Source organism: Strongylocentrotus purpuratus, unplaced genomic scaffold (genome assembly GCF_000002235.5).
Source record: "Strongylocentrotus purpuratus isolate Spur 01 unplaced genomic scaffold, Spur_5.0 spur5_scaffold_11, whole genome shotgun sequence".
NCBI lineage: Eukaryota > Metazoa > Echinodermata > Echinoidea > Camarodonta > Strongylocentrotidae > Strongylocentrotus > Strongylocentrotus purpuratus.
Genome location: NW_022145596.1, coordinates 32743088 through 32765849, shown reverse-complemented (window position 1 = coordinate 32765849; position 22762 = coordinate 32743088). Strand labels below are relative to the sequence as shown.

Sequence of the window (22762 nt, the reverse complement as noted above, 5' to 3'; positions counted from 1 at the left end):
CGGGGGGCCGGCTTTTTACGCCACGTGTTCGTGTAGTCCCATATACATCTTTCTGTGTGCAGTGTTTGTAACTTTATCAAGACTTGGCCAAATTTCTTATCATTTTGATGATTCCAGAACCTTGCAATATACACAAATTCTTATATGCTAGATGATCAACCTTTTCTGGTAGGTTCCACACCGTTTCTTTCACAATGCAATCGCATTACCAGTACTAAAGTTTATCTTTAAGTTTCTTAGCCACTGATTTTTTAAATTTTTTTATGTGGAGGGTCTTGATCTAGTGGATACATCACTGGACTGTGGATCACAGGTTTTTGAGGTTCGAGTCCTACTGTAGCACTTATGTCCTTAGGCAAGACATTAATCTAAATTTGCCACACTCGACCCATTGAGGTTAGTAGGTACCTGGCAGGAATCAATTCCTTGAAATGCCAGAGCACCATAATGACAGCCATCTAAAGCCAGGTAATAATTGTGGAGCGCCAGGAGTGTCAAGTTTGGCAGAAATGAACGCTATACAAGAACTCACTATTATTATTATTTTTGTTGTATATATTGTGCAATTGAAAACAATAGTCAGGTCTCAACATATAATTGTTGACAGCTGATCACACCAGCAATCCGTGTATGGACAGCCTCAAATAGACCAATCAAATTGGTTTGCTGCTGCTCAGATGATGTAAGGTATATCACTAATGTATAGAAGAAGAAAAACTAACTGCACATTTCTTACACATTTACCATAGAAAAATGGTGTGGAAGTGTACACTAGCTAGTAACATTATCCTAAATATTAGCAGAAATGTCAAAGAAAAATAGTTTCCTACAAAGTAATGATGTAAATGAATGACACTTTAGGTAAAATATACAATTACCAAATTATTAAGAACTATTGCAACTAGGCTTATAAACATTGTAAGCTTCAATAAAATCTATGAATATATGATATTACATGCCGCATAAATAATTTTAGAATTTACTTTTCAATTTACATCTGCACACACTGAGTGAGTACATCATATCAAAAGGGTATCATAATAAGATTTCTTTTTTTTCCTGCAAATTAAAAGTAGATGCATCTCTCAGAATATTTCCACATCTTATTGTAAACTATAAATGAAGATTGGCCGATACAATAATATATCTCCACTAATGACTGCAACTAAGTTTGCTTGTAAATGTACATCAGGAGAGAAATGTATTTCCTTCTTTTCATGGAGACCCAATAAAAAATGACATGTACATGTATTCAGCCAATCCAAAAGGAATATTGCACATGATTTGCGTTGTCAGTTTACTTGATTTGGTCCATTTCATGGTCAAAATAAACTAAAGATAACTATTTTGTCCTGTTAAAGTAAAATTTCACAACAATGACACAACAATAAAGGTTTCAAATATTTAGCTGTGCTGGTTTCCAAACATTTGGGTTTGATCCTATGTTGGTCAATCAGGCGTATAAATGTGGAAATTAATCCATATCTTTGTTTAAATCATAAACCAAGCATTACAAATACCTAAGAAACATTACAAAGTAGCATGTCATGTAAAACATGTATTCTGGTTTGACTTTTTATACAAACATGAGGAACTGAATATACAAATACTAGAACTATAGAAATAAATCTATTCATATCCTACAATTTGTATGCATGACAGAAAGTATTATAAACATAGTATCATTAAAAGGGATATGAACTTTCAACTTACTTTTTTTAAATCATTTTGTTGCAAATACATGTATAAGAAGAGTAGTGTATGAAATTTATCCCATTGTGATAAAATCTCAAATCAAAACCCAAAAGCCCTTGTACAGCAAGGGGTATACATGTAAATGCTATTAATGATCAGTTCTATGTCTGAATAATAAAATTGCTTGAAATAAAGTTATACCGTGCAAAAAATATTCCAATAAAATTCAAAACTGATTTGGTTTTGGATGATTGGTGTTTTAGAGATAGATTGGTGAGAGGATATTTTTATTAGTTTACTGTACACATGAATCTATGGGGAAATGAAATATGGAAATTAATAGGTTACATAAATCAGTAATATGGTTTAATAAGCCTAACTGTATGTGGTAACCATAGGTTGAGCCGTTGTAGTAGGTTGTCTTGTAGCTTGTATAAGATGATATCACAATTCAATAGGCCTTTGTGGTAGGCATAGGTTGTAGTAGGCCGTCTTGTAGCTTGTATAAGATGATATCACAGTTAAATGGGCCTTAATTGTGGTAGACATAGGTTGTAGTAGGCTGTCTTGTAGCTTGTATACAATGATATCACAGTTCAATAGACCTTTGTGGTAGGCATAGGTTGTAGTAGGCTGTCTTGTAGCTCGTATAAGATGATATCACAGTTCGATAGACCTTTGTGGTAGGCATAGGCTGTAGTAGGTCGTCTTGTAGCTCGTATAAGATGATATCACAGTTCGATAGACCTTTGTGGTAGGCATAGGCTGTAGTAGGTCGTCTTGTAGCTCGTATAAGATGATATCACAGTTCGATAGACCTTTGTGGTAGGCATAGGCTGTAGTAGGCCGTCTTGTAGCTTGTATAAGATAATATCACAGTTCAAAAGACCTTTGTGGTAGGCATAGGTTGTAGTAGGTTGTCTTGTAGCTTGTATAAGATGATATCACAGTTCAATAGGCCTTTGTGGTAGGCATAGGTTGTAGTAGGCTCTCTTGTAGCTTGTATAAGATAATATCACGGTTCAATAGGCCTTTGTGGTAGGCAAAGATTGTAGTAGGCTGTCTTGTAGCTTGTATAAGATGATATCACAGTTCGATAGACCTTTGTGGTAGGCATAGGCTGTAGTAGGTCGTCTTGTAGCTTGTATAAGATAATATCACAGTTCAAAAGACCTTTGTGGTAGGCATAGGTTGTAGTAGGTTGTCTTGTAGCTTGTATAAGATGATATCACAGTTCAATAGGCCTTTGTGGTAGGCATAGGTTGTAGTAGGCTCTCTTGTAGCTTGTATAAGATAATATCACGGTTCAATAGGCCTTTGTGGTAGGCAAAGATTGTAGTAGGCTGTCTTGTAGCTTGTATAAGATGATATCACATTTCAATAGACCTTTGTGGTAGACATGGGTTGCAGTAGGCTGTCTTGTAGCTTGTATAAGATGATATCACAGTTCAATAGGCCTTTGTGGTAGGCATAGGTTGTAGTATGCCGTCTTGTCCCAGAAATCAACTCCCTTCCATCCGCACCATCCCTGTAGAACAATAAAAAATAAATGAATGCAATGTTCGCCATCCATCCTATACAAGTCTGTCTACCGTATCTTTCATATTAACATTTTGAAAATTCTCAATCTCTTTACACAAAATTGAGGGTTGTAATACTCATACGTCACTCATCCACAGCACCAGAGAACACAATATGTTTATTGCAGTGTTTCTCTAAAACTTTACATCAGACAATTTGAATAAAAAGCATGGAGTTATAAGTCCTCTTCTGTTTAAGGCTGATTTCTGATGGTTCGTGAATAAAACAAGACAAAAAAGACAATAAAACGTTGGGAAACTCTTCTATATATATGTATATGTACCTTATCTTGAATAGTCTTGATATCTTCACCTCCTGTATAATGAGGATCTAGAATAAGAAACTTGAGTTCACCAGTCTTCTCATTGAAATCCACGCCTAGAATGGTGTGAGCATAAACTCCGCCTCCTGTATGCAAATAAGATTAATACTTGCTTGATGTTTCAATTCAAATATCCTGATCTAGTCATAATTCTTTCAAAATCTCTCCAATTAACTCAACAAAATAGCAACTGCCATAGACACACATTACATTATCTAAAGAGAAGGTATTAAGTGGTTTAATTGAAAGAAACTGCTGAGAAGACCTGGGCCACAACAAAGTTATTTTCATATGTAACATAGTTCCAAGACAGGCTTGCAACCCTAATGTTCTTTGCATTGTTGTTTATTGGTCCAATACAAATGATAAATAGCACAGATCTGATCTCGCTTGAATTAAAAGCTCATTGAATATTTTATTACTAAAATGAATGAAAATTTTCACTATATAAATTTTACCTCTAATCCAATTAATATTTTCTTCCCAAAATCTTGTAAGAGTTTGTCATACCAATCATTACAGGGGTGCCTTGAACCTGGAAGTGAGCTGCTAATTCCCTTCCTTTCATTGCAAGCTCCTCACCATTAGGAACAAATATTATCTTAGATGTAACCTGAAATAAAATACACATTAACATTGTTAGAATGTTTTTATAAACAAATCATAAAGCTTCATCATGGTCATGCTACTCAGAAAGGTTTATTACTGTCACAGTACTAGTGAAATATCAGTTTCCTCTTGTCATCTTCTTTTTCAAGTACTTTGCCAGAGCCTGATGTTTGTGACTAAGTTTCTGCTAATCTCTAACCCCCATACGGTCATCTGTGCAGGATCAATAAATAAGCACGAACTAAAGTATTCTAAAAGCCCAAAGTCTCAGTGCTTGTTTATATTGATTTAAACATAGTGGTATTCATCAACCTCTAGTACATAAAAAGCCAACATCATCCTCGTGTTGGTAACCTATCTTCAGCTTACAGTTCAGTTAATTTTTCAGTCATATTTTTCAGTTATTACTTCAAGCACAGATTAAATTGTATTCTGATTGGAGATTTATATATCACAGTTTACCCTTTATCTGCTTCATTGACATAATACTGATCAATTCAGATTTTAGCTTTCACCAATGTTAATACACATAACTATCATTGTATACTCTGACAGTAATGTAAATAAAGGGTTACTGGGGCTCCTATTACATCTCCAAACATTCATCAGAAAATGTAACAAATAGTGAATAACTGAAAGCTTACCTCTAGGAGTTGATTTAAGACAGTGCTAACTTCAATTGATCCAATCCATTGCCTGGAACCAACAAACTTAGCTTGCTTGTCACCTACATCGACGAGTGCTTGCTGAATCTCCTTATGACTTGGAATGGAGAAGTCCATATAACCCTACAAGAAGATCAACAATCACTGCTATTAATTCCAGTCCCAAAGTACCCTTTCTCATTTCTTTCTTTTTTACACTCAAGATCCCAGATGATAAATGGCTTTTAAAAGTACATGTAATATAAAAGTGATTAAAATGGTGGCAAAATTTTTATGATATTTTTTTCGTTCATTTATCAATCTTTGATATTCAAAATTAATTTTATCCAAACAGAATGCAGATCTGAAATTAATCAGCTGTTAAGCTGTTATTCTACAAATTTGCTACAGTTTACAGACATTACAGTGTACAGAAAATGACAACCGGAATATCTATCAAATAATAACCATATTATTGAATAAGAAGTCTTCCAAATCTATGTCCATAGGCTATATTTAAACAAAACAAAAAACCAAAAAAAAATTCATGTTTGATAAGATATACCTATATCTTCTAATTATTACAAATAAATAAGTAAAGAACAAAGAACTTTTTGTTGGTCACTTCCACTTAATTTGACCAACATTTAAAAGAAAGAGCAGTATTTTATATTGAAGGCAGTGATCAATAAAAACAAACATTCCAGACAAGATTGATGTAGCAATAATGACACAAGTTCATAGCAACATTGAGTAATACAATGAGCTCAATCCCTCTAATATGAATCAAGATGATATAGTATGATATTATAGGCTAAAGTAACATAGTTACCTGAAGCTTGAACCATGAACATAGAGTCTGTAATGACCTATAAGCACATCCCCATTGATCATCATTAAACCTGTCCTGCATGTAATGATGATACGTGTAGTTCCCTTGGACTATCGACTGCTTTCCTTCTGGCACTGTCACAGAGATATAAAACAAAATAGTTTAGGTTAATAACAATAATAAATAATCATTATAGATCTTGTTTACACAGGGTAGCCTCTTCGGTATTAATGCTGTTCTCCCAATACGGCCCTGGAATCATATTATTACCCTGGCTTTAGCATGGTTACCGTGATAAGGCGCACAAGCACTCAAGGAATTTCTTCCAACAGAGTACCAATTTACTACACCTGGGTGGAGAAGAGTTACTATTTACAAGAAAGGAATCCGGAGTATGCTTATATTTTACAGTACCCCCCCCCCCCCCCCCCCCCCCATGAGTCATCATTCATTCCTACAGATTAGAACAGATAGAGCAGGAGTTTGGGGTATACAGTGTTGAAATTGTTCTTGATCTTGCTAACACCAATCTTGCCTTGCACAATGGACCAAAGACATGTATCATCAACCTGCATGGAGTCATTCCAAGAGAAACTCAAACCTCCTATAATCATAACATTTTCTCATTCATATCATTGCTGTGTGCAACCGAAGAACCCTAGTGAGATGATCATTAAATTATTTTGTTTTTTGCCTGGGAAGGAGAAAGGGAAATTATATATATATATATATATATATATATTAAGACCCTCAAAACTAATTGGGATTTACGAGAAGAACCCTATGACTCTCTTACACTCTATATCTCTATTTAACATCCCATCAGAGGGACACATTGTTTCCACTGATCCCTAGCCTGTATCAATAGGAGATGGAAGGAACATACAATACGAGCCATGATCAACCAAGCTACATGCAAACAAACAATATCATCATGTATTAAAGACAGACTAGCAGGACCCGTGGAAAATCCACGGGATTCTAGGAGGGGAGGGGGAGGGGGGGGGGGGGGGGGGGGGGGGGGGGGTAAATAGAAAGAGGCCTATGAGGTTATGTGCAATCAAAAATAATATGTGATTATTTTTATATAGGGTATAGACGATTTTTATAATATACCCTGTTTGACCATGAATGGCGACCGTCATACCCGTTTGAAAGCATTGATTTGATGCAAGAACTGTTTATCACTGAGTAAAGTATTCTATAGTATTCTAGTATTCTAGTATTCAGCTAATGAGCTAGGTTATGTTTTTAAACGACCCGGGACCGTCTGATTTTCTTGTGAAAACTTTACTTTGACAATTGATTATCGACATTCAGCATACAACTATACATGGCCAGAATAATCACAATCTAAGCTCAGGTTTCATACCTCTATAATCACGAAACTATATTGAAATCAGGGCAATAAGAGCAATTTCAAAGTGTTATCGAATGTCGAGTCTACTCTATGTAGCCCAGCTCAGCTCACACACAGTCACAGTTCCGACAGTGCACGGCAGCAGTGCATGTGGCGCAATGCGCTGTCCGTGTGTGGACTCGAGCCTCAAGACAGCCAGCTTGCAACTGAACTGTAAGTTACGATGGATTCCTTGTGAAAACTTTACTTTGAAGAATGATTATCACAATTCAGTAAACATGGACGGGATAATCACAAAGTTAGCCCTGCTTTCATACCTCTAATTCACGTTAACTATATACAAATCACAAATCACGGCAATCATAGAATGAAAGTCGCAAACCGACTGTGCGTGTGACATGAGCGTAAAATCATCTCATACACGTACAGGCATAGGCCGTCTGGCGTACAAAGCATACCCTATAGCAAGATCCATAACACGGGTAAGCCCAGCCCGTCAGAGCGTAGATTTACTACATCTCATCAACCGGGTGAGTCATCGGTTAATGTGTATTTCTCTGACACGCTACAAAGCATATCCTATAGTAAGAGGTCTAACTCGGGGTACGCCCCACCGTTTTACGATGAGATTTGCTACACCCGTTGATGCGAGTGGATTCTCGTCTATTATGTGTCTCTTCGTCTCTCTTTGATAATTAGACAAAGGGCGGGAGCACGCCTTGTCAACTCGCTCTCGCGGGTTCGTCGCCTCCTTGCAATCCACAACGCCCGCCGTGCTTTCGTCCGCCCGTCCTCCCCGAAACCCCGAAACCGCGTTTAACGGCATTGACGTCGATCGCGGGGTCGAGGTGGCATGCGGGTTACGGGAGACAGGCCTCGTGGAATTGTGCCACCGTTCCCGCGCCACGGTGGAGGCGAGCGGGGTCGGGGAAAGACGTTTTTGAGGAACCGTTTTGCCCCGTTTTAGACCCCCCGCGGCGATTTTGCGTATTAATAATATAGATGTTTTACTGACATTCACTTAAATCATCTGCACAAGAAAGATGCTCTACAGATAAAAGCAACCTCTATTCAAGACTCACCTCCAGAGGGCGGTAGACCAACGTGTGTATTCGTGAGATAGACTTGCTGTTTCTTCTCTTCCGGAAACATGTATGTATTGAGCCTTCTCAAGAGTGGCCTATCTTGAGGGAGGATGAATTGCTGATGAAGTGACTGCCTTGTGGTTTCTAAATGGCAATCACAAGAAAACGTGTTCTATAAGGTACAATATCTAACCTGAGGGAGGGTGAATTGCTGATGGAGTGACAGCCTTGTGGTTTCTAAATGGCAATCATAAGAAAATATGTTCTATAAGGTACAATATCTAATCCTGAGGGAGGGTGAACTGCTGATGAAGTGACTGCCTTGTGGTTTCTGAATGGCAATCACAAGGAAATATATTCTATAAGGTACAATATCTAATCTTGAGGGAGGATGAATTGCTGATGGAGTGACAGCCTTGTGGTTTCTACATGGCAATCATAAGAAAATATGTTCTATAAGGTACAATATCTAATCTTGAGGGAGGATGAACTGCTGATGGAGTGACAGCCTTGTGGTTTCTAAATGGCAATCATAAGAAAATATGTTCTATAAGGTACAATATCTAATCTTGAGGGAGGATGAACTGCTGATGAAGTGACAGCCTTGTGGTTTCTAAATGGCAATCATAAGAAAATATGTTCTATTAGGTACAATATCTAATCCTGAGGGAGGGTGAACTGCTGATGGAGTGACAGCCTTGTGGTTTCTACATGGCAATCACAAGAAAATATGTTCTATAAGGTACAATATCTAATCCTGAGGGAGGGTGAACTGCTGATGGAGTGACAGCCTTGTGGTTTCTAAATGGCAATCATAAGAAAATATGTTCTATTAGGTACAATATCTAATCCTGAGGGAGGGTGAACTGCTGATGGAGTGACTGCCTTGTGGTTTCTGAATGGCAATCACATGGAAATATATTCTATTAGGTACAATATTTATGAATGGTAGTTCAATAAACACATGGTAATCAGTTCATAGCATAGAGTTCTTTTTCCATTCCTCCCTTTCAGGACAAGAGTCTTTAAGGGCTGAATTTATTACATGTTGTTCTTCAAATTTGCGATTATAATATTTTTCTGTTATCACTCTATTGGTCCAATAAATTGTTATGTCTCTGAAAACAATATACATGGGTAAGAACTTTGTAAAATAGATTTTTAAATAATTACAAATTTTCATTGAAATACAATCATTTTTAAACATCTCAATGTGTTGCCAATTTAAGGATTTTAAAGCTTCTTTTCCTTTCTAAAATTCCTGGCATCAAACACAATATGGTATGTATGCAACAACAACAACAACAAAATGTAGTAAGTGCAAAATGTTTTGCTCTATCCTTTCATGCATCTGGTTTAAATATTTTTAGGGCTCTGATTAAAAAGTTATTGAGCCACATTACCTTCTCAAAGTATGTCTTATCTTTCTTACTATTTTATAGATTTGTTTTGTTTTTGTTTGTTTCATTCTCACACATGTAATATCTTACCCAAGTCTTGATCGCTGACTCCTGAAGGATAGATAACAGTCAGTAAATGTTGCAGTCCCATGGGTTTGAAATGGTGCGCTTCAGGCTTGCATATGTTATGTTTCTATTCATCAGAATTTACAAAAATATGGTGTCAGTTTTGAAAGAAAATGTTTTATTCTTAAAATACAAACTATTCAAGCTAACTACATATTACGTAAATACACCACTGTTTTTCAGCTATGATATATATATAATAATTGTTGGATGAAAGAAAGATGGATAAATTGAATGAATTTATATATTGAATAAATGTGGAGGTGTCATGGTATAGTCGTTTATTCACTTGACTGTCAATCTATGGGATGAGGGTTCGAATCCCAGCTGGGCACTAATGTCCTCTGGATAGACAATAATCCACATTTGCCACTTTTCACCCAGGTGTTAAATGGCTACTCAGTAGGATATGAAACTCATTGATCAGCATAGTGAGCATCTGTAAATGGCTACCCAGTAGGATATGAAACTCATTGATCAGCATAGTGAGCATCTGTAAATGGTGACTAGCTGGAATCCTCCCAAGGGAGTGGAGAATGTGCGTACACTGTGTGTGGGCGAGTTTGAATCTGATGACCTGGGTACTATGTCTGTTCAGCGCCTAAAGACATGGTCAATGTATTAAAGGGATTGGGTAACTTTGTCTCAGATTCTGAAACAAAATCCTGGATTTAGCTCATGCTGCAATGATAATTTGTAAGGAACCCCATGACTTTTACAAGCCGATCGCCTGTCTGATTATCAAGAATTTATGATTGGAAATCGAAACCAAATTTTGCATTTGCCAAACGGTTTTTATAACACTCCAGTCTATTGGGGAAAACAAGTATGGTAAAACCGGTCACTCAAAGATTTTTACTTTTTTGAGGCACTTCATGATAATTTTGAAGCCCAATTTTTTTAGGGCTCCAACATTACACCATATCACAGACACTGATAACACATAGGGCTGTGTATCTCAGATTTAACATTGTTAAATGATGCCTTCAAGCGCTATATAAACCCAAATTATTATTAGTGAATAAAACCAACCCTCTCATGGTGTTTTGAGGGGAGAACATTCATTCCTGGATGGTTTGGAATACATACAAAGGAAACAACCACAGCTTAGACTTATTTCAACCTCATACTCAGTTTTTCTACCACTCACTTCAAAGTGTCTAGCAATACATATCTCCATAGCACGCAGCTGTCTACACACTCCTTCAATGAAGAGAGAAGCTAGATGAGAGACGGGGGATGATGCGGACGCCATGACAACTACATCCAGGGGTAGATTCATAGCCAGATGATGCATCTCACTTTTATCTAACATGAAACAAAACAGCAATAGTATATCAGATAATGAAAATAATAAATGTTAACAAACCATTTGGCCTGAATTTACAAAGGAGGTTTGTCGACAAACCTAGGTTTATGTGCGTCATATGACGCGTTTCGATACGTTTTTTACAAACCTTGTGAATTTGGGCCAATATGTTGCTGAGAGGTAGAATCTTAAACTTGTTAAAGGATTTCACACAGCAATTATTTAAAAAAATTAACTTTGCATGATAGCTTGCATGAGAATTATGTTCATTCAACTCAATATAGCTAGAGAAAAAATGGTTTTCAAGCGATGCTAAACTTACGATCATTGTATAGAACAACAGGAATGTGGTTATCTTCTTCTGCAGTGAGTCCAGAGCCAGTCTTGAACAGTATCTTCACATCAAGGACCTGTTCACACAAACAATACATCTCCATTTCAAGAGCCTGTTCTCACAAACAATACATCTTCATTTCAAGAACCTGATCACACAAACAATACATCTTCATTTCAAGAACCTGTTCATACAAACAATACATCTTCATTTCAAGAACCTGTTCATACAAACAATACATCTTCATTTCAAGAACCTGTTCACACAAACAATACATCTACATTTCAAGAACCTGTTCACACAAACAATACATCTTCATTTCAAGAACCTGTTCACACAAACAATACATCTTCATTTCAAGAACCTGCATAATACAATACATCTTCATTTCAAGAACCTATTCACACAAACAACACATGTTCACATCAAGGACCTGTTAACACAAACAATATAAATAGATCTTCATTTCAAGAACCTGTTCACACAATACATTCAGTTCTGTAGCAGTCTTACTCAAATTACACTGCTTCACAGTGCTTTACATAGTTCCTGAGTTCATACCAAAAACAATATAAATAGTATATTCACATCAAGGACTTTTTAAATACTCATACTTTAACTCATACATTTAGATACCGTTTATAACAAGATCCTATAGGTACCAACGGGGTCCAGACAACTCGCCACAAAGACAACCCGCCCCAAGACAACCCGCCACAATACCCTGGACATCCCGCCACAATACCCTGGACAACCCGCCACAATACCCTGGACAACTCGCCACAGCCTTTTCGGACAACTCGCCACACTTTTTCCTATCATGATTTCTAGATCTAAAATGAAATGAAATTGTCATTTTTCATGATTTTCGTGCTTTTATAAACACAGTCATTACAAAGAATAAAGAATAAAGTTGATTTCCCTAATTGTAACAATAATATATATTGAAATGAAATTGTCATTTTTCATGATTTTCGTGCTTTTATAAACAGTCATTAAAAAGAATAAAGTTGATTTCCCTTGTAACAATAATATACTTTTGATCTAGAGGTCTATAACAGCTGCATTTTTCTGTCCCAGAATTTTTTTTATGGTAGGATACTGGAAGCACTGGCGTACTGATGGGGGGGGGGGGGGGGGGGGGGCAGTTGACCCGCGAAATAAAATTGGAATGTGGTTTATTTCTAGATTTTCTGGGTTAGTTTCGTCAGAGGCGGCATTCTTGGTTGGGGGGGGGGACACTGTGCCCCCACTTTTCCAGGTTCCCCTAAAGTGCCCCCTTATCCTTTGTACATGTCCTTTTCCCTTCTGATAATTTTTAATGGTAGGAATTCATGGAAGGATAGGCCTACTGGAAGCACTGGCGTACTGATGGGGGAGGGGGCAGTTGACCCGCGAAATAAAATTGAAATTTGGTTTATTTCTAGATTTTCTGGGTTAGTTTCGCACTTTTGCCCACAGTCAAAGGCAGCATTCTTGGTTGGGGGGGGGGGGGGGGGCACTGTGCCTCCATTTTTTCAGGTTCCCCTAAAGTGCCCCCTTATCATTTTGTACATGTCCTTTTCCCTTCTGATAAGTGCCTACTTTTCTTTCTCAGATGTTTTAATTATAATGTTACTCATAATTACATAATAGAACTTTTCAGTCTTTCTTCATTAGATTGTCTTTAATATTCATCATGTAATTTTTCAAATGGGACCTTATACTTTTAGCTCGCTTGCTCGAAAATCGATATTCAGTCCATCACACCAAATTGCGAAGTACGTTGCTTAAACAATATGTTGTTGATTCTTGATTCTAGTGATTCTTGTTGCAAGCGCAAGGAAAATCATCTTTATTCTTTAGAACAGCTCTCAAAATACTCACAATTTCCATGTTTCCTGTCATAACTGTGTTTATAAAAGCATGAAAATCATGAAAAATGACAATTTCATCTAAGATGAGGGATTTTAGATCTAGAAATCATGAGGGGAAAAAAGTGTGGCGAGTTGTCCGAAAAGGCTGTGGCGAGTTGTCCAGGGTATTGTGGCGGGTTGTCCAGGGTATTGTGGCGGGATGTCCAGGGTATTGTGGCGGGTTGTCTTGGGGCGGGTTGTCTTTGTGGCGAGTTGTCCGGGATTCGTACCAACAATGTTCAAAATCTGAATATGAATGACATCCTGTACCTGACCGTCTAGTTTAGTTTTCTTCTTCTTCTTTCCACCAGCCACTCCAAACCCATCATCCTCTTCTTCATCTTGGAGGTGCTGCAGAACATCTTGGATACGGTTGCTAGGAGACAGTGGTCCAGTGACTGTGGCATTGTTACTGGATGATGATGATGATGATGATGATGATGATGATGATGTGTTGGGTTGACTTCCAATAAGGATACTTGTTTGCTGGATGTGGTAGAGGGTTGTGGGGGATTGGAGCTGGTTTTTGAGGAAGTTATACTGTAGCAGGAATACATTTGGCAACTCTACAGGGTAACAAAAAAAAGGGAAAAAGGGAAAACAAAATTAATTACTTTCATAATTAGCTCATTCGTACAACGTATTCTGAACATTTGTCTTGACCTCAAAGATACAAAGCTTTTTTTTACAATTCTGAAATTTATTTTTCAAAGAAATTTAAAAAATACATGTTCGCCATGCCTTTCAGAAATGTCAGAATCCAAACCTTTAAATTAAAGATAAACTCCAGTACTGGTAAAAAAAAAAAATTTAATTCTCACAGAATCAAACGAAACTTACACTGAATGTTCAAGATTACAAATAAATGACATGTGCCAAACAATTTTGGAAGAAAATGTATACTGGCTGAGTAATGAGCATAGAAAGACAAGGAAATCAAGGTAGTACTAGCCCCGACACCATGTGTGTTGTCCCATATATAGCTTTCTATGTGAGTGCTTGTTACTTTACCAAGACTCGGTCAAATTTATTATGATTTTGATGACTCCAGAACCTTGCAGTGCACACCAATACTTACATGCTACATGATCAACTGTTTCTGATCCTTTCCACACCTTTTCTTTCACAATGCAATCGCATTACCAGTACTAAAGTTTATCTTTAATGTTAAATCAACCTTAAATAGATTTGAGTATTATTAAACAAAAGTACTTTTACATCTAGGACTTTTCATTCTATCCAGGACACTTCAATCTACAAAGCAGTTTCTATTTTATATTGCTTTACAGAAACGAATGAGCTGACAGCCTTGAATTTGACATAAATAAAGTTCAGACTTAAAAAGAAACTTTTTAAGATTCTCACCTGATTTATCCTTGTATGCACATTTCATACTGACTTCAGATCTAATTCTGAAGATCAATACACTCTGCTCCCAGCTGATAGAATCCGATACAATACTTAGATCACATGACCTGCGTTGACCAGTCTCAAGCTCATACAACTCTGCCTTCTCCTCAAGCCTCTCATCCTCTTCATTGGTGAACAAGAGCACTACTCTACCAGATGGAAAGAGTTTCTATAAGGAAGGAATGACAGAGTGAAATAGTAACATTTAAAATAGAGTTTCATGGACTACAAACTAATTTATTTATAAATAATCTGTATACAATATAACTAAAACAAATGAGTCAAACTGAATACAGCACAGAAAGATACTGGGTAAGATTCATTACATGTATACAGGAGCTAAATCTAGATGCTCTATGCAGACATTTCCTCCAAAAATTTAATATGTAAATAACAATGCTATCAGATTGAAGAGTGAGCAAAACAATATCATTGATGATTATAGGCAGTCAATGTAATTTTAAGATTAAAAACACTCTAAGTAAAAATACAAATTACAATATACATGTTAAATCAGTCTACTGAATAGCAAGTAAAGCCTGTTAGTGAATTAATCTATATAGGCTTTCTTCATGCAGACATTATTAACAACTAGAAATATCGCAATCTGTATTGCCGCGCAATGCGAATGTATCCCCCGGCAGTGGCAGCGATTTTGTGTCATCCTCATGTTCGGAGAAGGGACAAAGATCCTCTCTCCCATCCCTGAAACAAAAGGATGACGTAGAGATCACCACTAGTAGCTCAGACTATTGTCAAGACTAGGAGCAGCATCACCAAAACAATATGTGTGTAGATCAGAGTATAATGCATCTCTGTAGAAAATTTTAAAGAAACCAGTCAAGAAATGTGGCAGTTAGAGTGCACAAAAGACAGCCACCAAAATATGACCTTTGACCCTATAACAGACGGAACACAGGTGGCAGCATCACCAAACACTAAAGATGTTTCGATTGTACTAAGACACACATCCATACAACATTTGAAAGAAATCTGTCATGAAATATGACCTGCAGAGCGCACACTAGACACCCATCAAAATATGACCCTTTGACCCTATAGAAGACGGAACACCGGGGGCAGCATCACCAAAAGATGTAGGTGTGTAGATTATACTAAGATACATCTCCATACAAAATTTGAAAGAAATCTGTTAAGGAATGATGCAGTTAGACCGCAAACTAGAGTGCACACAAGTCACCTATCAGAATATGACCTTTGACCCTATAAAAGACGGAACACTAGAGGCAGCATACCAAAATCTATAGGCTTGTAGATTATACCAAGATACACCTTCGTTCAAAATTTGAACAAAATCCTTTGAAAAATGTGGCCTATAGAGCGCACACAAACCATCCACGAAAATATGGCCTTTTACCCTATAGAAGACGGAACACTGGGGGCAGCATCACCAAAAGTTATAGGTGTTGAGATTATACTACAATACACCTCCATTCAAAATTTAAAAGAAATCCATCAAGGAATGTGGCAGTTAGAGCACACACAATAATATGACGCGGCGGCGGACGCGGCGGCGTAACGCTGCTGAAAGCCGGGGGATACAATAATGGTGGGTTTCAGTAAGGCTATTACAAGGCTGCAGTATACAGTACATAAATCAGGACAATCAAACATAGATATGACAGTGTCTCACCTTAGCAATTTCTCCGGTGATCATTTCCATCACATAACTAGAAAGAGGAGTAGCGGATGATTGTGGAAGAAATAAACCACATACTTTCACTCCTAATATGAAGAAAAGAGAAATTATGAATCACAATTATTTCTGCATCAGTCTTGAAGAAGAAAATCTATTTTAAATATATATCAAGAGGATTTGAGAAATAAATTAACTTTGAATTAAATACAAAAAATTAAAGGAACCTCCATTATTTCCCTACCCAGTGGTGAAACACAAAAGAGAGAGCACATATTATACTAATATGTCCGATCCTTTCCTATCTGATGATAACTGATGATGCATAATAGGAGTAAAATATTGATAATGTTGGTTGGATTGTTGGTTTGTCTAACCTGACTACTAATGCTTGTACATAGTACCAAAGGTCCAACGACTTTAGGTCCTCTCCCAAGCTGGCGATCGCACATTTACTGTAACTGCATCTTAAGAATGGAACAATATCCCATATTTCATCAAATCATCTAATTCCACAAACCATTTTAAGAATTTGTTGAAAACAATTAAAACCCTTTTCATATTTCCTTCAATCTGTATTTATTTTAAGTTTAATTCAATATTATGTATCATTAATTTTGAACATGCTGTGACATACATGTAGCTTTACTACTGTATGTAGAGTATATTTTATGCTTGATTTTCATTATTATCATTATTTTCATTTTCATTATTAAGATCATGATGATGATGATGAAGCACATAAAGTATTACAATCTTTAATTAGTACTCACCTGCAGGAAGGAATGAGTTAATAATGATGGCCTCTTCTGACAGGTCTCTGCCTTCACCAAGCTGAGAACAGCTTAAGATCTTCTCTTTTCCCTCATCACATGATGAACCAATCAACACCAACGTCTTGGCAAAGTTAAAACTCTTGATTTGCTGTAAAGTTTTAAAGATATATATATATACCATAATAATAAATCGCAATGGGTACATGTTTAGATATATTGTTTAATTCTTGATCATTTCCACATTTCGAAAGTTGTTCCATTTTATTCTGGTTATCACAAAGAGACATTAGGGAACATTTTAAACTCTGAAAAGTGAAACTTTCTCCCTTTTCACAACAGCATAAATTCTAATTCCATAATAAACACAACAACTTTAGACTTAATTGTGAAGTAATTTTTTGTGTACAAATTTCACTGTGAAACTATTCAACTTTAAACGAAATTCCAATTTTAGTGTTTTTTTGTTATAATGACAATGATTTTCCTTGTTCAAGTACTCTCCTTCTCCTTCTTCTCTCCCCCCCCCCCCCCCCCCCCCCCCCTTTCCTCTCTCTCTCTCTCTCTCTCTTTTTTTTTTTTTTTTTTTCTTCTTCTTCTTCTTCTTCTTCTTCTTCTTCTTCTCTTCTTCTTCTTCTTCTTCTTCTTCTTCTTCTTCTTCTTCTTCTTCTTCTTCTTCTTCTTCTTCTTCTTCTTCTTCTTCTTCTTCTTCTTCTTCTTCTTCTTCTTCTTCTTCTTCTTCTTCTTCTTCTTCTTCTTCTCTTCTTCTTCTTCTTCTTCTTCTTCTTCTTCTTCTTCTTCTTCTTCTTCTTCTTCTTCTTCTTCTTCTTCTTCTTCTTCTTCTTCTTCTTCTTCTTCTTCTTCTTCTTCTTCTTCTTCTTCTTCTTCTTCTTCTTCTTCTTCTTCTTCTTCTTCTTGGTTTGGCATGTCTCCAAGCACGAACCCTTACATTTCATTTTGCCTTTTTACAGCGTTATCTCAATCTCTGTTCTCATCCTGCGTATGCCCTTTGTTCTCATAATTTTCGTAGATATAAGAAACTAAATCTTGATTTTCCTTTGTTTCTGACTGAATTAGACCCAAAGTTTTATACCAGCCTTCCTTGTTTCTATTCAGAAATTTTGCGTGCTTGGATTACCTCTGGAGCAAGCGTCGAGACATCGTCCTTTACTGTCAACCATGTGTTAAACATTCCCTTGAATTATTATAAATTTCTTCAATTTACACTGGATGGCGACAAGATCTTCCCTGTTAGACTATTTGCATGTGGAATCAAACTCGTCAAGCATCTTGTAAACCCGAACAACGGTACCTGGCTCCGAGCAGACGAGGTCGTCATTGCCTCCACTTTGCAGCGTCCGTCTTTACGCCTTTTGGAACTTGACCTCTCTCTACTTCACAAAGAGATTTCCGGTTTGTTTCCTAGATTCTTTTCGAACAGCGGACTAAGACTGTCAGCAGCTTCAGCTTATCTTCATAATCTGACTGAACCTGTTACCTCTCCGTTCTCGATCATAACTAAAGACAACAAGAACATTCTTGCCACGCTGACTAAATCGATATATCGAATCTTCAACCGTGCTATTAACTTTCTTCCTAGAGCTCAAGTTACTCATTGGCACGAGGCTGGGTTACTTTCCCCTTCTAAACTAATCAACTGGACTGAAATCTACTGCTATCCATCATCTAAGAAAGATGGGGACACTCAGTACAAACTATTACACAATGTTCTTCCGTCGCTTGCCGTTCTTCATCATCTTAATCCCGATATCTCCTCTTCATGTGGATGGTGTGGCAAGAAGGGAACTATTCTACACCTCTTTATCGAGTGTACTTCTATACAACCGGCCTTGGATCTTCTTCATCATCTTCTGTCAAGTCTTCTACCCGAAGTAAACATTGACTTTGACCTCTACTGGACTCTGGTTCCACATGCAAGAGGTCGTAACAGGGAGGCCGTGCGCCTATCCAACTTTTTTATTGTCATTCTTAAAAGCACATTATATTGGCTTTATCGTACCTCTCGTTTTCTTGATCCACTTCCTTTTTGGAAACTTAGAATCAAGAACAGAGTCATTCTTGATTATGAATTTCACAAATTACAAAACAATTTGGTGTTATTTCATAAGATATGGTCGTCCAATAATGTACTCTTTCTTTCAGATGATATTGATCTCACATGGTTGATTTAATTGTTGTTTGTGATAAGTTTGTCTTGAGAAGAAGCTCATAGTTGGTAGTTTTGAATTCCCATAATTTAATCGTTTTGAAACACTCTATGGATGTGTAATCATTTGTAATCAGTGTTTAGTACAATTTATGTTTTTTCTCAATTTCTACCATCGGAATTATTGTTTTTTATGAATTGTTTAATGGTTACTTTCTCATGTATTACGTACTACTTGTTGTTGATTATTGGTATATGATTCACAAACACTTATTATATTAAGTGCATCACTGTTATTTTTTTTTTATCTGTTTTAATTATTATATGTATTGTAAATAAAGTTTTACTTTCAAAAAAAGTCTTCTTCTTCTTCTTCTTCTTCTTCTTCTTCTTCTTCTTAATTCTTCTTCTTCTTCTTCTTCTTCTTCTTCTTCTTCCTAGTTTTTGTTTTGTTATCTCACTGGGTGGTTTCCTTCCTATTATTAAAGTATATTCTATATTTTCTATAAGATTATTCTTCATTGTATTCACATTTCAATTATAAATGGATTCATCATCACCATTTCTAATAATTTCTATTTATATGCTGTCCATTTTGGACATTTACACAGATGTCTTGTTGTAGGCCTACATTGATCATTTTGAGAATCCTTTTTGTTTTAAGTAAATTTAGTCTTGACTCATTTAGAATTAAACTCTCTAGTCTAGACTAGACCTAAGTAAGTTAGTAAGTAAAGTAAGTGACCAAGTCACCTAGACTCTACGTGGCCGTGGGTCTACCGTCTAGATCTAGAATCTAGATAGGCACATTCATGGGGCACTAGAGGGCGCTTTGCGCGCGTACGAAAATCTGAATGGCCTTGCTGCGGTGGGTCGGCAATAATCAGCCCAAAACATGGATATGGGAGGGTGGAAGGATATATCTTTTTTATAATGTTATCTGGTCTTACCCTTAACCATCCTATGTTTAATCTATGTAGAAATAACATGCGAGTACGATAAGAGAAACATCGGGCCCATTACTGATGCAACTTTTAAAATATTAGCCTAGAAATGACCACCAAACGGAAAAAATTGACATTTTTTCCCGACAAATCTACATAAAATCTGATTTATAAACAAGTCACATCTAGGTACACTAATACAAATAAGATTTTCTGAAAATTCAGGTATTATTTTTTAAGTTTCTTTCAAGTATATTTCTGCGCATTGCAGCGCCAATGTTCTTCACTGCTTCAAAATCACCCTTGAAATATTTTTTTTGCAACGAATTTGTTACGAGGTCCGCGAGTGTTCCCCGTTCCTTGCGTGTTGAAAGTTTGGTAATACATAGTTTACATTGACTCGCGCACGAAAAAATGGTCGAAAACAAAATGTCAAATGAAGAAATAAACAAGCTTTTGTATAGTTATAAGAGTTCTACCGAGGTTTCTTTGTCGATTTAATTTATTATATAGTCTCAATTAGAATTCAGAATTATCTCACTGAAAAGTTAAGAAACCGACGATGTAGTTATTTTCATTTTGCCAGCAGCCGATCTAGCGTTGTTTGGGCAAAAAGCTAGGCCGCTGCCTTCCCACCACGAACCTTTCCGAGTCCCGCTAAAATGGCGCTCTGCGGAGCTCCGAAGCTGCGTTGGTATCGCTGCAAACTCTCAGCCGGCTAGCTCCCCACGCCGGACCATTCGCGGTATGGCGAGAGTGTGTGTGTGAGGTAAGATTTTGGATTCGAGAACGCACGTAATGCAACCGTGCGCGTCATTTTCAGCTGTCGAATGTATACGACCAATTTTACATGTACGATTTTTAGTACAGATACTTGGTCAGTTTTCTTCTTATATCTTTGGTTTTACAACATTTAAAAATATAATTTCTTCAAATTTGCTCCTGACTCGGTTCAGACTAATTGTCTGATGTGTTTTCAAGTCAATTTTTTAATATATTTTTTTGCATGAATTTAATTTGCCTAATCTAGGTCTAGATCTAGATCTAGCTAGAATGTTCTGGGGTTTTGTATTCATCTCGCCAGAATCTGTAGAATTATCAAATTCAATAATTCAAATAAATATCTAGACTATGTAGCTGTAGTAATCCGAAACAGTTAATCGTTGAAGTTTGGTCATGTTCTATAACTTCTATTCAACTTGGCGGTCGTGCACCTGTACCTGTGCACCGATTGGTTTAACATGACGGTACATAAATTGCTATGTGTGGGTCAATAATTAAGAGCATATGGATATGCCAACTAGTAAACCTGAATTTATCCTTTAAAAAACAATTTCATAAGTCATTAATAATCATCCGACTGCTCATACACTTTATCTCAATAAAATTAAGCAAATATACCTCAATAGCTCCAGAGAAAGCTTCAACCAAAAGCACATCCATTATGTCGCTCAGAGATCAACTGAAGCTAGCCGCTTAGTATAAGTAGTATACGTCATTCGTTCTTCTCGATCTCATTAGTAAGCTCTGATTGCAGGTGCTTAGTTCAGCCCCAATGAAAAGTGCATCTGTCATATTTGATGTAAACATTATTATGTAAATGATTCTTAAATCGATATGATGTATTGGTTATGGATTTGGTGTAGGCCTATGTACTCCCCCCCCCCCCCCCCTTCACAGGATAATTTTTGGCAACCTTTCTGTTTGGCCCGGCCGCCCAGAACCATATTCTCCACTCAAGCCCCCCCCCCCCCCCCCCCCCGTCTCAATATTTCAGTAGGCCTAATGATTTTACACATTCCTTCTTTCTTTCTATCTCATGTCTTCCTGAATTGTATCTTAATAGGAATGCTGAAAGAATGATGATGATAATGATAATAGTATACAAATATACACCGTCTTGAGAGGTTCTGGTTAAAACTATGAGCAAGAGGCGACTCCAATAGCAAATGGTACTTTTCAAGTCACTGAGGCCCATAGTTTTAACCAGTACCGTACCTCGAATAGAAGGCATGGTATATTTGCTTTATATCCTGCATCAAAAATTTGTTTAAAAATTACCATTTTTGAGAGAAAAAAATAAAATTTAGTACCCCAAAAAATGTCAATTTTAAAAAATTTGTTTTTCATTAAATTAAGATTTGAAAGAGAAAAAAAAAAATCATTAATTTTTCAACTCCCAAATAGTACTCTCATATTATAGTACTTTTTCAGAGAATCCTTAAAATAGTTGAAATATTCCTGGTCACGTGACGAGCTCTCAACCAATCAAAAACCAATAAACTTTTGATGTATTGTATAATAATTATAATGATCGATAACAATTAATGTAATACACTCGTAAGATGAAGATGAAGAACTATTAAGAAGAACAAGGAGGAGAGGAGGAGGAAAAGAAAGAGGAGAAAATGAAGAAGAGAAAGTTCTTAATCAATACTACTTAGAATCATAATGTATTACAGTCCATTCCAATAATAAAGCTATGTCAAGACAACATATGTTCATATTCTTGATTTATACCTCTTTATTGATTCCCTTCACCAATCAAACCACACATGTTAGTGTTTGTCAACAAAACTACAAACTTTTGTGTCATCACTATCAAAAAGTTATTAAAAA

General features: G+C 36.6%; 1 protein-coding gene across 2 annotated transcripts; it reads right to left on the bottom strand.

Moving 5' to 3' along the window:
- Positions 1-256: 256 nt before the first annotated feature.
- On the bottom strand, positions 257-21792 carry LOC585417 (ufm1-specific protease 2). 2 transcript variants are annotated; one of them, XM_030981207.1, is made up of 15 exons: positions 21545-21792; positions 17033-17183; positions 16257-16348; positions 14558-14771; positions 13463-13758; positions 11286-11373; positions 10805-10962; positions 9619-9721; positions 8126-8272; positions 5684-5817; positions 4852-4995; positions 4109-4211; positions 3560-3684; positions 3183-3223; positions 257-2969 (listed from the first exon to the last, which is right to left on the bottom strand). In XM_030981207.1, the coding sequence occupies exons 1-15, from the start codon at positions 21584-21586 to the stop codon at positions 2924-2926; spliced, it is 1884 nt and encodes a 627-aa protein (XP_030837067.1). In that variant the 5' UTR covers positions 21587-21792; the 3' UTR covers positions 257-2923. The 2 variants fall into 2 exon arrangements, with proteins under 2 accessions (XP_030837067.1, XP_030837066.1); XM_030981206.1 differs by having other exon boundaries at positions 257-3223; positions 21545-21791.
- Between the last annotated feature and the right edge of the window lie 970 nt (positions 21793-22762).